The sequence below is a fragment of the Solanum verrucosum genome, unplaced genomic scaffold (assembly GCF_900185275.1).
Source record: "Solanum verrucosum unplaced genomic scaffold, falcon-dt-bn FXZP01000240.1, whole genome shotgun sequence".
Taxonomy (NCBI): Eukaryota; Viridiplantae; Streptophyta; class Magnoliopsida; order Solanales; family Solanaceae; genus Solanum; species Solanum verrucosum.
Window position 1 is genome coordinate 65,976 of NW_026020448.1, and position 17,371 is coordinate 83,346.

At 39.0% G+C, this 17,371-nt stretch overlaps 2 protein-coding genes across 2 annotated transcripts; both read right to left on the bottom strand.

The window, feature by feature from the left end:
* Positions 1 to 12,098: 12,098 nt before the first annotated feature.
* Positions 12,099 to 12,743, bottom strand: LOC125808569 (uncharacterized). Its single transcript, XM_049488247.1, has one exon. The coding sequence runs from the start codon at positions 12,741 to 12,743 to the stop codon at positions 12,099 to 12,101; it is 645 nt and encodes a 214-aa protein (XP_049344204.1).
* Positions 12,744 to 12,806: 63 nt separating this feature from the next.
* LOC125808570 (uncharacterized) lies at positions 12,807 to 16,906 on the bottom strand. The gene is made up of 4 exons (XM_049488248.1): positions 15,991 to 16,906; positions 14,816 to 15,931; positions 13,974 to 14,560; positions 12,807 to 13,805 (listed from the first exon to the last, which is right to left on the bottom strand). Exons 1-4 carry the CDS (start codon positions 16,904 to 16,906, stop codon positions 12,807 to 12,809), a joined length of 3,618 nt encoding a protein of 1,205 aa, XP_049344205.1.
* Positions 16,907 to 17,371: the final 465 nt, after the last annotated feature.

The following is a 17,371-nucleotide window of genomic DNA, read 5'->3' on the forward strand; positions in this document are numbered from 1 at the left end:
TGATTAAAAAGTTTTTCATGACCCAGGGGTACCCCTAAGATGTAACGTGGCGTATAGAACCCCGAAGGACTCCATACAAGACACTTAGCTCTCATAACCTAAGAAATAGAACAATAAGAGTAAAACAATAGTCCAAGTCCAAAACATTTTATAAAATGAAAAGCGAAAATCTAGACTCTTGTCTCAACATAGCCATATGATACAGTAGAATGAAATTGGGCCTAGCCCATATATCATGTTCAAAAGGGAAATACATAAAATAAACTAAAATAATAACTCCGTCCTTGAAGCATGAGGACTACCCAAAGCTCGGGAAAATCACGAACTCAACTACTAGTCATGAGACTCGAAAACCTGTCTATCGGACCCTACATTTGGGAAAAATGTAGGCAAGAGTATGTGTTAGTACAAAATAATGTACCAAATACAATAGCCATGCATAAAAAAATTAAATCATGCTAAAAGGGACATTTCATTTCATGACATACAATTGACCAAGCTAAAACATCATATAAAAGTTATAAAACATAAGTCATAAATCATGGTCAATGCAAGCTAACATCATCTTTAAATCCTTTGAACACATGTGAGATAATTTTTGAGTAACCTTAGTTCATTATTAATGTGGGGAATTAGCCTTAAACTACATAGAGACCATTTGAGCTATGACATGATCACCCGGTGTCTCCCACACCGAAAAGGGTTGTTCTACTTGCCTAAGGTAGAACCATGAACTTTTACTTAAGTGGATCCACTAGCTAATCAACCTATGGGGGCACATAGTTATGGGATAAGGTGATTGCTACTAGAAACCCGACTACTAGCGGGAGAGCTTCCATCTCATGAGACTTCTTCTAGAAACCTATCCTCTACTAACGGTAGAGCTTCCATCTCAATGTCAATATCCACTAGGTGCTAAGCATAAATCCCACGGAATTGTATTTTCTTACTTATTCTCATTATCCATGGAAAGGCATGTCATTTTGCCAATCCAAGCTAGTTCATTAGGATAGCTCTTATTCATCGATTCAATTAGGTGAGAAATCCTTTCAACCTAAGAATTCTTTCTATTTAAGAAAACCTTTCACATCATGCTAGTATGTGTTTATGAGAATGCCCTTTCACAACATAACATCATCATTGGTACTTTACTCTCAAAGCACTATTAAAACATGCATAATTCCATAATCACCCTTTAAGGAAAAACCCTCAATCATCAACATTTAGATTACAAGGGTTAGATATGGATTTCATCATAAACTCATGCAATTCTCATTACATGCTTAATTTCAGAAAACTCTTCCTTTAAAATCAAAATCCCACAACATATAGTTCATAACTTGAAAACATAGGGATTACATGGGTTCATAAGGGAAACCATCATAAAACCATTGCAATTCATCAATTGATGCTTAAAAGATCATAATCCAATTAATTAAATCAATAATGATAAAAACTCATTCTAATTGAACATAACCATAACTCAATTGGAGAATTCTACCTTTTGAAATAGAGAATTTAGGAACTCCTTGGATGAAAGGAATCCATGGATGAAAACTATCATATCTTGAATCAAAATGCTAGCCTTCAATGGAAGAATTGGAACCTTTGCTTGAAACCCTAGGTTGAATCTTCTTTTTTTTTCTTCAAGTTATAGAGAGAATATTTGGAGAGGAATTTGGTTTTCTTTTGGGAATTTGGAAGAATGAATTAAATGGGGTGAATTTTGGATTTAAAAGGCTTATATAGGGGTCCTAAACATAGGCAAAACGACATAGTATAGGAACTAATTAATTAGGAAAAGACCCAACTAACCTTGAAAATAACTGCCACCTAACCAACCACGGTCCTCAATCGATAGATAGTGGTCTGACCCACTGCCCATCTTGGTAGACCGTCATTGGGATGAGAGAGTTGGGATTTTACGCCTTCTAACAACGGACTACAACCACGGACCATGGTATGACCTAGATTGGTAGGTCTAGCTGTAGTTCTTGGCCTCAATTCACTTGGTAGGGTGGCCAACCCACGGACCCACCTACGGTCCGTGGTTCAACCCACGAGCCGTGGTTGGCCTCCATGTCTGACACCTGCACTTTTCTCAAAATCTGTTTCATTTCCCTTTTTCGAATACGGGGTGTTATATAAATCTTAAAATTTGAAATACTTTTCAAAAATAATTTGAAATATTTTTGCTTGGAGGAGGTGGGGAGGTGGGGGATGGTTTGGAAGTAGGGGTCTGTTCTGGGGGTAGGGGTAAAGAATTATTTGAAAATTTAAACATATGAAAATTTTAAAAAAATAATTTTTTTTGGATGTGGGGGGAGGGGTACGAGGTATAGGGTAGGGTAAGAAAAAAAATATTGAAGGATGAAGTAGAGTTTTGGAAAATGTCCTTAATTTTTGAATGAAAGTCATTTTCCTTAACTCTGAGAAAAATGAGTTGATTTGAAAAACATTTTAGCCGACAAACACGAGAAAATTGGAAAACATTTTCCAGAGAAATGTTTTTGTAACACCTCGGATTATGGGAAAGGACTTTTGGGCTGCAGTTCCGTTCAACGGGCCATAGATGGAAACCGTAAGAAGAGGTAAAATAATTTTTCAAAATCAAGTCCAGTACCCTTTTTTACGGTTCACCAAGATAGGCCGTCAATCTTTGTACGAGCCATAGATAGGTCTCGTAGGTAGGTCCCAGACTTAGTGATATTTTAAGGGGTCAAAGTTGGTTTCTACTATTGGTGTCTATGGACCATAGAAAGACCTACGAGCTGTAGATAGGGTCCGTCGAAACTTGGTCCAAAAATTAAGGGTTCTAAACTTTTTGGCAGTTATTTTAAGGGGCTTTTGAGTCTTTTCCCTAATTTTTTAAAATCAAAACTAAGTCATTTTGTCTTCTACCTGAGCCTTAGATAAAGCCTTTAGGTCCTAAAACTACCCATTTCAAGCCTATTCTCCTAATTTCCCAATATGTAATGAAATTAATCCTCCCTAAATTCTCTCAAGACTAAGAAAGGAGAAGAGGCTAGGGTTAACTCAAATTCATAAATCCTCCATTCTTTTTGGGCTTCTAGCATCGAGGTATGTGGGTATTCACCCGTGGAGTCCATTCTTTCATTGGTTCCCATGGTTTTCAATGCCTGAATGTCAAATTCAATTGATCAAATTAGGGTTTCAATTCAATCCTTGTGGGTTTCATTCAATTATGTTTTATTATTGTTGATTAAGTCTTCTAATGCATGATCAAAGTTAATACATGATATTTAGTTGAAATTATATTGACCGATGCCTAAAATTATGATTCTTAACAATGAACCTATGATGAACCCATGAATCTACGAACTATGAATTTATGAAGATATGCATGTCTTTATGAAATTATTATAAATGATTTTGAGATTCTTTGAAAGGAAAGTATCAATGTAATTGTGAAAGGTTTTCTCACATGCTATTATGATCATGATTGTGAAAGGTATTTCTCATTTATGTATTCACATTGGTGAAAGTTGGTTTTCTCATCTATGTTGAATTATAATTAAAGAGTTATTCTATGTTTTGATCTTGTAAGATGTGGATTGGTATTGATCATTGTCTTTCCTATGTTATATTGATATTTGACTTTTATCTATTCAATTGAGATTTAGACTTAGCACCGAGAGGGCTTTGAGGTGGAGGCTCAATTAGGGTAGTCTTTAGTAGAAACCTCTAGTCCCAAACTACGTGCCCCCATAGGATATATCTTAAATGACCTGGCTAGTGGATCTACTTTAGAAAAAGATGATATGTACATATTCTACCTTGGCAAGTAGATTCCCCTTCTTTCGGTATGAGGTATATACTGAATTCCATGATATATGTCTCATGGTCTTATTATCGGTTAAAGATAATATCACACAAAATGACTATGTTTCTTCAAAGTTTTCTTATGTCATTTATGTTAATGTATTTGACCATATTTCATGATTCACATGTCATTTCTCCTTTAAGTCTTTAAATGTTCAAAGAATGATCATGTATGCATGTTTTAATTCATTCATGCTATTATGTCTATTTTATACATATTACTCTATACTTAGTACATTATATGTACTAATGCATACTTGTGCCTACATTGTTTCACTTATGTAGGGTCCGACGCTCCTACCTCCCATACTCGAGGCTAGTTGGTTTCATTGGTTTCCTGATTGGTGAGTCCTCATGTTCCGAGCCCCAAGATACTTTTGTAGCTGTATGTCATTTCACTTTTCTGACTTTTTATGTGATGTATGGGTTACGTCCCACTCACTTTCGTTATGATGTATTAGATGGGTTATTGAGACTTATGATAGACTTCCGCTTGTCAAAGCTCTTTGAAATTTAAAATGTTATCTTTTGAATTCATTAATTTCTATCATATTGTATGATGTATTCTAAGTGACTTTTGTAGAGCCTTTCGGGGTCCTATACACCATCTTACGCCTAGGGTATACTTTGGTTCGTGACAAACTTGGTAATAAGAGAACTAGGCTTAGAAATATCCTATGATGTCTCTTAAGCCACTTCAAGTAGAGTCTTGTTCATGAGTGTGAAGAGCGCCATATTTTTGAATAGGAAGCTATAAGACGTTTAGGAAATTCCACTTCTTTCATCATTCTAATGTCGTGCGATAGAGTATAACTCTATATGTCTCTCTCGTTGTCTTGACCCAAGGGTACCTTCTAGATGTAACATGGAATATAAAACCCCGAAAGACTCCATACAAGCCACTTAGTCCTCATAACATAAGAAATGGAACAATAAGAGTAAAACAATTTTTGAAGTCTGAAAAGTTTTTATAAAGAAAAGCAGAAGTCTAGACACTTTGTCTCATCATAGCCATCTATTACAATCGAATGAAATTGGGCCTAGCCCATATATCATATCCAAAAGAGAAATACATGAAAGAAACCGAATATAATAAAACTCCGCCCTTGAAGCATGAGGACTCACCAAGGCTCGAAATATATCTCAAGTCAACTTCTAGCCACGAAACTGAGAACCCTGAATATCGGCCCAACATTTGGTAAAAATGTAGGCAAGAGTATGTGTTAGTACAAAACAATATACCAAGTATGATAGCCATTAATAAAACATTTAAAATATGCTATAAGGGGCATTTCATTTCATGACATGCAATTTAACAAGATAAAACATCATATGAAAGAGTTGGAAAACATATGCTATAACATCATAGTCAATGCAAGTGAACATCATCTTTAAAACCTTTGAAGTCATATGCCATACTTCTTGAAGTATTCCTAGTTCATTATTAATCTTGTTGTGGGAATTATCCTTAACCGACAAGAGACCATGTGAGCTATAACATGATCCCCCGGTGTTTCCTACACCAAAAAGGGTTGTTCTACTTGCCTAAGGTAGAACCATGAACTCTTAGCTTAAGTGGATCCACTAACTAAATAACCTATAGGGGCACATAGTTTAAGGGATACATAGATTGCTACTAGAAACCTGGACTCCACTACGTGAGGGCTTCTATCTCATGAGAATACATTGGAAACCCAGACTCTACTACGTGAAAGTTTTCTTTGGAAGCCTAGACTCTACTATGTGAGAACTTCCATCTCACTACAATATCTACTCGGTTCTAAGCATAAATCCCACAGAGTAGTTATTAAGTTTTGACTTAACTCATGTCTCATGGAAAGATGTCTCTTGGACAACCAATCCAAATTAGTTCATTAGGATAGTGCTTTAGACCATGCGTGAGAAAACCTTTCACCATCCATGATCAATTTTAATCTTAGATTCAATTAGGTGAGAAAGCCTTTCAACCTTAGAATATTCATTATGTGAGAAAACCTTTCACATCATGCTAGTATGTGTTATATGAGATTATTCTTTCAACAACACAACAACAACATCATCATTGATATTTTACTCTCAAAGCATCATTAAATCATTTTTCATAGATTTCATAGAAAATGCATAATTCCATAATTTACCTCCTTGAGGTCAAAACCCACTTATAATCATAAACTCTTAGAATAAATGGGTTCGATATGGATTTCATCATAAATTCATGTAAAACTAGTAATACATGCTCAATTTCATAAAAGTCTTCTTTGAAGATCAAAATCCCATAACACATAGATCATAACTTGAAAACATGGGGATTACATGAGTTCATGGGGGAATTCATCATAAAAGCATTGCAATTCATCAATTCATGCATAGACAATCATAATTCAATCAATTAAATCAACTATGAAAAGAACCCATGACAATTGAGGAAAACCCTAACTCAATTGGGAAATTCTACCTTTTGAAATTGAGAGATTTGGGAACTCCATGGATGAAAGGAATCCATGGATGTAAACTATCATACCTTACTATCAAAGGCCTAAGAAATTGAAGTATGCAATCTTGCTCTTGAACCCTAGCTTGAATCTCCTTCTTCTTCTTCAAGTTTCTAGAGAGAGAATTATTTTGGAGAGGAAGATCTTTGATTTTCTTTTGGGTTTTGGAAATAATGACTTGAATGAGTGAGTTTTAGATTTAAAATGACTTATATAGGTGTACTAGGCATAGGCAAAACGACTTGTCTTTATTCTAATTAAAACCAGAATGACCTATTTAACCCCCACTTGGTAGTCTACTGTCCACTCTTTACGAGAGGCTCCACGAGCTGTGGTCCTCTTCGTGGTTTTGGAAAAGTGGCTAGACCACATTCCCTTAGCCTCTAAAAATCTAAAGCATCACCACGATCGCTCCCACGATCCGTCTAAGGCTTCACGAGCCGTGAAGTGGCTAGTGTGGATGAGTCTAGCTTGGGAAGATTTGAGGAGGCTACTGCCTCACCACCACGAGTTGTGGTGGCCACCACGAGCCGTGAAGGCTCTCGTGGAAGGTGGGCAGTGCATAGGGAAACTTGTGCTGCTCTAGCCCTCTCCCTTTGCTCTTGTCCTCTCACTTAGCCCTCCTCTAGCCTATTAGATTCCAGGGTGTTGCATTATCTCCCCCTAGGGAACATTCTTCCTCGAATGACGTTTCTAGAAACCTTACGGAAGTAAAGACTCAATACTAGCAACCCATCATGCATTCAAATCAACAAAATGCACACAACTCAAAGCTCAAACATACTCAATTCATCATAAGGAAGATAGGAACTACATCTAACAACCAATATGCATGAAATCTCAAAAATTTCTCATGTTCAAGGAGGAATTACCTTCTCCAAACTAAAATCATCCTCAACACCATCTCCTAGAACCTTTATTCAATTCATACTCGATACACTAGCTAAAGCATGTTCAACAATTCATCTCATGAAGTATATAGGAAACTCATACTTAATGCACAACAACATGAGGAAAGTTAATCATATAAACTCATTTTATTGAAATCACAAGTTTTTCATGAACATGCACAACATAAGGAAATCATGGAACACATAAAACACTAACGACTCCAAAACAAAGAACAAACCATGAGAAGATCATCATCTCAAACTAGAGTAGGAGTAGAAGGAAAGAAATGAGGATATCGGGACATCATATAGACCTCCCAAGTACCACCCTCAACTAAATGATTCCTCCATAACCTTTTACGAAAGAAACTTCCTTGTTTCTCAACTTCTTTACTTGCTGGTCTAAAATCTCAAACATAACTTCCTCATAAGAAAGAATTTCATACATTCCGAACCCTTCTAAGGGAACTATGGACGTCGGATCTCCAACACACTTCTTAAGCGTAGAGATATGGAAAACCAAATGCACCGACACCAACTCACTTGGCAAGTCTAATTCATAAGTGACCATACTAACCCGTCTTAAAATCTCATATGGGCCTACAAAGTGGAGACTAAGCTTCCCTTACTTCCCAAACCTCATTACACCCTTCATGGGTGAGATTTTCAAGTAAACCCAAACATGAACATTAGGGACTGATGAGTCCACAAATTGGACTCATTTAGGGATTTATTTTCATTGGATAATGTCCTCGAATGCTTGTTTTATCTCAATACCTGATTAAAATGCTTAAGTTTCAGGTATTTGAATTTTTACTAGAAGCATGGACACTTAGGGGCAAAACGGAGCAAAAAGGGCTGAAAAGAACAAGAAATGAAAGTTTGTGGATCGCCGAATCCAACTTGGCGAGTCGTCGAATTGACATGCACCACCCTTTGTTCCAGTACGCGAAGCCTTGAAGGAAGCGGAACAAAAGGTGAGGATATGAGTAGTCAGCGGGTCGCCGAATAGTTTCGCGAAGCAGTACTAAACCACCCAATGGTCCAGAATATGAGGATGCTGAAGGCAAGACACTGAAGGTGATGAGCTGATTAAAGGGAGAGATCGCCGAGTTCATCGGTGATCTCGACTAATGTCACCGAAAGATCCTCCGTAGCACAATCTGTGAAAACTATAACTACTAGTTAGAGTTGTAGTCTTAGTGTGGAACATTTTAGAGTAAAGATTATTATTAGTGAGTATTTTTCTGTATTTCTCTCTCATGTTTGGAGAGGGTTTTGTGGAGTTTTGAAGAAAGGAGTTCATCTTCCCCAAGTTGGAAGTGGGTCATCTTTATTCTTCTTCCATAGCTTAATTCAAGGTTTAATTTCTTATACCCAGTTGATTTCTTTATCATGTTAGGTATAATTTCTTATTTCTTGATGTGTGCCTAAAAAACCCCTATTCTTGGGGTGTGATTTAACTAATATGAGTTGATATTCTTGTTGGGTCTTGCTTGCTGATAGGTTAGATGTATGTTAATGGTGTTTTAACCTAGTGGTTGTGGTTTAATCTAAAGGATTTGTTGCTGCAAATACAAAGCCACCCATGTGTTTTCGGCTTGCCCGAGAGGGAGGTCAAGAAACCGAAACCACTAGACTGATGGCCTAAGAAGTGGGTCGACATGAGGTTCAGCCCGAGAGGATGAGCCCTAGTCCCATATCCTAACACTTAGCTTGAGAGAGTGAGTGGGGTAAGGCGTAGGCTGGTCTTCATACGACAAATGGGTGTCCGAGAGGAACGTATTTGAAACGGGGTAAGTTGCCCGCGAGGGAACTTATTTCCATTTAAAGCTTAGCCTAGTCACTATTGTCTAGCAAATTTCCTATTGAAAGCATGTACCCAACGATTTATCCCAACTTGTATTGCGGTCACATCCCAAGAACCTTTCCCCATACTTGATTTTCTTGTTTTATTACTTGTTACAAAACCTCCATTTGATATTTGACACTTTTGTGTCACCCCCTTTCATTTACTATGTTTTTGTTCGTTAATATCTTTAGCTACGACTAGTTAAAATGTAATTTTATTTTTCTATGAATTCTAAAAACCGCTCCCTTGGGACACGACCCCAACCTTTAGTTGGGTTACTATACTATCGACGATCGAAGACACTCATACCATTGGTTAGTGTCGTTGGTCACGATAAGCATCAAAATGGGGCCGCTGCCGGGGAGTGGTGTTATTTGGGAATTCTTAGTTAAGTAGAATTTCTATTTTTAATAGTTGTAGTTTTACTAATATTATTTTTAGTTTAGTTTTGTTTGTTTGTGTGTTGAAACAAGAAGAATGAGTGTGAATGATGACAAAGGTCCTGTCACGCCTCAAACCCCATTAAGACGGACATGCACTCGATGCCCTAAAGGCCCGAGAGAACCCACATGTGACCTGTGCTTACTATGCATGTAACTATGAAAGTTTTGTGACAAGTTCGCCAGGGACACAACGATATGAACCGACATAAGTAGACTCCAAAACTTATATACAAGACTTGGCCATTGAGGCCACAACTTGTTAAGATGCAACTGAACCATATACATAAGTCTACAAAGCCTCTAAAAGATAGAAACCCTTAGAGTAGGTCGGGACATACCCCGCCTTACCCCTAGATACGATACAATACCAAAATGAGTCTACCAAGGGCTCAGTAAAGCTCCGAAGCAACCTGGAGCTCACCAAAAGTAGCTGAGTGTCGTATTCTCCTACTGAGGAGGTCTACTAGCGAGAGTACCTCTGCCTGCAGCATGAAATGCAGCGTCCCCCGCGAGGGACGTCAGTACGAAAAGTGTACTGAATATGTAAGGCAACTACATATATAAAATAAGAGTTCAAACGAAACCAGGTATCAATGTATAAGTGTATAAATCAGAATAGGAGGCTGCCTCCGTTAACTCTGGTGGGGTCATGTATGTTACATTCTTGTCTTTACCTTTATGTGTGTTATGATCTTTATAACGTATGTGATATAAGTGACCAGCTGATCAGTGGTAGAAGAGGATGACCCATGCTAGGCATTTTAACCCCTGGGATGCAGTCCTCAACATTGCACAAATCGGGATCGGCCCATGCTAGGCTTTTGCCCCTGAGCTGCCACCCTCCTATACCCATTAGGATCGGCCCATGCTAGGCTTTCGCCCCTGAGCTGCCACCCATAGTTATACAAATTGCTTCACTTAGATTCTTTAATCTTTGAGATTGTTGTTTTGGTGGTCACGATTATTTTTGAGATTTGGAAATACGGAACAGTAGTAGGAGACATGAAAATAATACTTTAGGACAGTAGCTACAATATAAGGAGCTACGTAACATTAATGCATTACTTGAGAGTTTGAATGACACAAATGACTTCAATTGACTATAGAGTACTGAACGTGTAACTAAGTAATTATGTACACTTAGGAGGGGGGAATATTGTTAGCTATTTGGATATCGTACGTTGCCACTATGTTTCCTTTACTAGGAATAGAACTTAGGAAATTCACTTATTGACATTAATCGCAAGTATCAGATTTCATGCCAAGGAATATGGAATCGAATCGCCCTACATACCTTATTTTTTTGACCAATACCACTGTCACAATTCAACCTCCCTTCTTGGATGCTAATCTACAACATAAGTCACAATTAAGCTAATGTTAGCAACTAATCAAGGCCCTAAAAACAGTAGCTAACACTTGACGGAAAGTAGGCCCATACAACCCTTGCACCAATGGTGAACCACCACACCCTTCTTCTATACATTAATACAACTTCATACATCCTTTTCCAAGATACCCAAACAGCCCCCAACAACAATATACATAAGGCAGCCACTATCAATCCCTAAAAATCTTTCAGCATAATAGGAGCATATTAACTCAAAGATTTATCACCATCCATTAGTTCTTGATAAATATATACAAAATTCTCCACCCCAAATCTGTATTTAAAGAGAGGAAAAAAATGGGCAGTAGTCTTACCTTAGTTTCTAGGAATTTATCCTCTAAAGTTGTACTCCAAGAACTGAAACTCTCCTTCAAACTTTTACTTGAAAATGGGGCAATATTCAAGGAACCAAGGTTTTCTAGGGCTGCTGATTGAAGCCAAGAGAGACCAAGAGAGAAACTTAAGAAATCTGAAAATTTTGCAAGTTAAAAATGAGGTAAAAGATATGATATTTATCCCTTTAAAAAGGAGGTGTAATGGCCGAATTTCTTGACTAATTTTGGCCATATATTGTCAAGTAGGTGACCCACCTACGTGGCCCCACCTACTTGGCCTTTTAACTTGGGCTTTTGGGAACTTCAACACTTGTTGGGCCCTAATCCGAATTATCCCTCTATTCATGTCAATTTGGGCCATAACTAATGCAAGTAGGTGGTCCACCTATTTGGACTTTTCACTTGGGCCTTTATGGACTTAAGACTATTGGGCCTTGGCTGTCCATTTTTCCCTTATCCTTCTACTCAACTTGGGCCAAATTAATGCAAGTAAGTGGTAGTGCATTTGGCCCAATTACCACTTTACTACCTCTAGTTTAAATACTTCCGTTGGAGCTAACTTGCAGTACACATGCTGAAACGTGCAAGGTGTTACCTCACCTTGCGAGCTAATTTAAACCAACACTAATCATATAAGAAGCACGGTCCCTCACCTATACTATAAGGCTATGTCAAGTATCACGTGAATAGAACTAGCATACGCATAATACAGGTTGTTACATTCTTTCCCCCTTAAAAACATTCGTCCTCGAATGTTAGCTGGTTATCCAGCCCAAACAAGTTCAAGCCTAAATTAGTGCTACTATTAATCACATAATACAAATAGACTTATACTTACTTGTCAGCGGCTAGACTAAGCATTTTCATCCTTCTCATGGATCTGAAAGAGATGAGGATACTTCAATTTCATTGCTTCTTTCGCTTCCCATGTAACTTCTTCTACTTGTTGGTTCCTCCATAATACTTTTACAGAAACTACTTCTTTATTTCGTAACTTCCTAACTTGTCGATCCAGAATAGCAATGGGTACTTCCTCATAAGTGAGATCTCCCGTAACCTGTACATCTTCAGTAGGAGTAATATGAGATGGGTCACCTATGCATTTCCGAAGCATCGAGACATGAAACACCGGATGAACTGATGAAAGCTCTTGTGGTAGCTCTAACTCATAGGCTACTTGGCCAACTCTTCGAATAATCTTATATGGCCCTATATAGCGTGGACTCAATTTTCCTTTTTTACCAAACCTCATTACCCCTTTCATTGGTGACACCTTCAAGAACACCCAATCCCCTATAGAAAATTCTAGTCCTCTCCTTCTAACATCCGCATATGATTTATGTCGACTTTGAGCTGTTTCTAGCCGCTGCCGTATCACTTTGACTTTTTCCATAGCTTGATGAACAAGATCTGGCCCAAATAAGGCAGTTTCACCTTTTTCGAACCAGCCAATTGGGGATCTACATTTTCTTCCATATAAAGCTTCATAAGGTGCCATTTTAATACTGAATGGTAGCTATTGTTGTATGCAAACTCGATCAATGGCAAATGATCATCCCAACTACCTTTGAAGTCCCAATGTACAAGCTCGCAGCATATCCTCGAGTGTTTGGATTGTACGCTCCGCCTGACCATCTGTTTGAGGGTGAAAGGCTGTACTTAAATTCACTTGTGTTCCTAAACTCTTCTGAAATGACTTCCAAAAATTTGCAGTGAATTGAGCTCCCCTATCAGATATAATAGAGATTGGCACTCCATGTAGACGAACTATCTCTTTAATATACAACCTCGCATATTCCTCAACTGTATAAGTAGTCTTGACCGGCAAGAAGTGCGCTGATTTGGTCAGTCTATCAACAATTACCCATATAGAATCAAACTTCCGAAATGAACGAGGCAAACCAGTGACAAAATCCATATTGATCATATCCCACTTCCAAATTGGAAGTTCTATACACTGCATATAACCTCCAGGCTTTTGGTGCTCTACTTTCACTTGTTGACAATTTGGACATTGAGCCACGAATTCCGCAATGTTCTTCTTCATGTCCCCCCACCAATACATTTCTTTTAAGTCATGATACATTTTAGTTGACCCCGGATGGACAGAATATCTCGAATGATGCGCTTCCATCATAATCCTCTTTCTTAATTCAGCTACATTAGGTACACACAATCTGTTTTGACATCGAAGTACTCCCTCTTGCGTAAGCTCAAATGCCTTTGTCATACCCTGTTGTACATTCTCCTTAAGCTTTAATAGAATAGGATCCATGTACTGCTTCTCTTTCACTTCTACTACTAATGAGGATTCTGCCGCATTTTGCACAATAACCCCTTTGTCAGGCGATTCAAGAAGCCGAACCCCCAAGCTAGCTAGTTGACATAGATCCTTAGTTATTCCTTGTCTTTCCACAGACCGCTCATAGGTGCTTGCCATTATTTTACGACTTAACGCATCAGCTACTATATTTGCTTTCCCGGGATGATACAAGATATCAATGTCATAATCTTTTAATAGCTCCGGCCATCTTCGCTGCCTCAGATTTAGGTCCTTTTGCTTAAAGATATATTGCAAACTCTTGTGATCAGTGTATATGTCAACATGAACTCCATACAAGTAGTGGCGCCATATCTTCAAAGCAAATACAACTGCTGCTAGTTCTAGATCATGAGTTGGATAATTTTTCTCATGTGGCCGCAGCTGCCTTGAGCCGTAAGCTATTACCTTACCATGCTGCATCAAAACACATCCTAGGCCCACCCCCGAAGCATCACAATAGACTGCATACCCTTCTGTTCCTTCTGGAAGTACCAATACCGGTGTAGAAGTTAGTTTATTCCTCAGCTCTTGGAAGCTTCTTTCACATTCATCACTCCACTGAAACTTGGTTTCTTTGTGTGTTAGCTTTGTTAAGGGTGCAGCAATGGAAGAAAATCCTTCAACGAACCTTCTGTAATAACCTGCCAATCCAAGGAAACTACGGATCTCCGTAGGCGTTGTAGGTCTTGGCCAGTTTTTCACCGCTTCTATCTTCTGATTATCAACCCTTATTCCTTCATCGGATACAACATGACCTAGGAATGCCACTGATTTTAACCAGAACTCACATTTAGAGAACTTTGCATACAACTTACGATCACGAAGAATTTGTAACACCTGTCGTAGGTGATTAGCATGCTCCTCTTCCGATCTTGAATACACCAAAATGTCATCTATGAATACTATCACGAACACATCTAAAAATGGCTTGAACACCCTATTCATCAAATCCATAAAAATTGCTGGTGCATTCGTTAGCCCGAATGACATGACTACAAACTCAAAATGACCATATCGTGTTCGGAAAGCTGTCTTGGGTATATCCTCGTCTTTGACCCTCACTTGGTGATAACCCGACCTCAGGTCAATTTTTGAAAAACACCTAGCACCTTGTAACTGATCAAACAAATCATCAATTCTAGAGAGGGGATATTTGTTCTTAATCGTTACCTTATTCAACTGCCGGTAATCGATACACATTCTTAACGAGCCATCTTTCTTGCGTACAAATAAAACTGGGGACATACTAGGCCTTATGAATCCTTTTTCTAATAAGTCTTTTAATTGCTCCTTCAACTCCCGTAATTCTGCCGGGGCCATTCTATATGGAGGGATGGATATAGGTTGAGTATCTAGAATCACATCAATACCAAACTCTATTTCTCGTTCTGGAGGCAAACCCGGAAGATCTTCAGGAAATACATCGGGAAATTCATTTACCACTGGAATGGATTGAAGAGTTGGTGGCTCCGCATCTATATTTCTCACTCTCACTAAATGACATATGTATCCTTTGGACATCATCTTCTTTGCCTTAAAATAGGAAATAAATTTACCTCTTGATGTCCCAATATTACCTTTCCATTCAAGAACGGCCTCTTTTGGAAAATAGAAATGCAGCGTCTTCGTTCGGCAATCTACCGTGGCATAACAAGAAGCTAACCAATCCATACTCATTATAACATCAAAATCCACCATTTCTAGCTCAACAAGGTCAGCCAACGTATCACGATCACAAACGGTTACAATGCAATTACGATAAACCCTTCTAGCTATAATAGAGTCACCAATCGGTGTAGACACCTCAAATGGCTTCACTAATAATTCTGGTGTTCTTTTGAACTTTTCAGCAATCAATGGAGTAACATATGATAGTGTAGACCCCGGATCAATTAATACATATACAATATGTGAAAAGATGGACAATGTACCTGTAACCACATCCGGCGAGGCTTCCAAATTTTGTCGATCCCCGAGAGCATATGTGCGATTCTGAACTCCACTAGAACTAGCTGCTCCCCTAGCTCCTCTACCACGACCAGTAGGCATCTGTCCTCTACCTAAAGAAGGTGCTGATGACGAGGATGCAACAACTGACCTAGTAGGTGGTGCCACACCACCCACACCTCTATGAGGGCAATTTCTCATCATATGACCTGGTGTACCACACCAAAAACAAGCATTTGTCCCAAACCGACATGCACCTAAATGATTCCTTCCACATTGTTTACAAAACTCTCGAGGAGGTCTTGATTGGCTCATACTTCCCTGCTCTTGGTATCCCGCTGTTCGTGAACCTTGACTTTCACCTCTTTGCCCAAATTGATTGCCCCTAGACCCTTGAAATTGAGGTGGGGTACTAGCTGTAGAATAGGAAGATGATGCCTAGGCGGTCTGTTAAAGAACCGAGGCCTAAACTCACCTTGGGATGCTATAAACTGCCCCATAGATCTAGCCCTCTTAGAATGCCCTATTTCTGACTCTTGTGTCCTTCTTCTTTGCCTTTGATCCTCCAACTTTTGCGCAAAAGCTTGCATCCTTGCTATATCCATATCTTTATTCAATGAAGCAATGGTACAGTCTCTAACCAGATATGAATCTAATCTATCCACATATCGATGAACTCTATCCCCCATAGTAGCAACTACATTAGGAGCATACCTGGCCAAGGAATTAAATTTGAGACTGTACTCTCTCACGCTCATACTTCCTTGGTGGAGATTTAAGAACTGATCCGCACGGGCCTCTCGGATCTCCAATGGCAGGTAATGGTCAAGGAATGCCTTTTTGAACTCTTTCCATATAGCTGAAGGTGCATTTGTTCCCCTGGATTGCTTCCAAGCTTCATACCACAATATAGCCACACCTTTTAATCTATATGCTGCTAGCTCGAGCGCTTCTTTGCCACTTACATGCATAACATCGAAAGTGCGTTGGATCTGATCTATAAAGTCTTGTGGATCTTCATTAGGATCTGTCCCGGTGAATGATGGAGGGTCCAAATTAAGGAAATCACGTATCCGCGTGCCAGCCGCTCTATCTACACTACTAATACCCGCAATTGGACCTTCTTGCCTTTGGCTGTGGCCAACAACTATACGAGTCAACAATTGGACTGCATTCCTCAAATCTTGCTCAGTAGCATTAATAGGGGGTTCTTGAGGTGCAGCTTCCCTCCTTAGTTCTTCTGGCGATGGAGGGGTCGGGGAAGTCTGTGATAGAGACTCATCTTGAGCCTCACCTTGAACAGCTTGACTAGGTGGTGGTTGGCTGGTCCCTTCTTGGGCAGCCACATCCACTCGCTTACCTGTACTTTTACTCCTTCTCGTAACTGGCATCTTCGCTATAATAAAACAATTCAGAAGTTAGGTACTATTCACCACAACATTGGTTCTATCGCACGATCTAAGAAATGAAAGAAAAGAGACAACTCCTACATGTCTCGTAGCCTCCTGTTTATAAATGTGGTGCACAACACATCCATAAGCAAGACTCTACATAGACACGGCTTTGTAGACTCCCTAGGATGACCTGCTCTGATACCACTTTGTCACGCCTCAAACCCCATTAAGACGGACAGGCACTCGATGCCCTAAAGGCCCGAGAGAACCCACATGTGACCTGTGCTTACTATGCATGTAACTATGAAAGTTTTGTGACAAGTTCGCCAGGGACACAACGATATGAACCGACATAAGTAGACTCCAAAACTTATATACAAGACTTGGCCATTGAGGCCACAACTTGTTAAGATGCAACTGAACCATATACATAAGTCTACAAAGCCTCTAAAAGATAGAAAC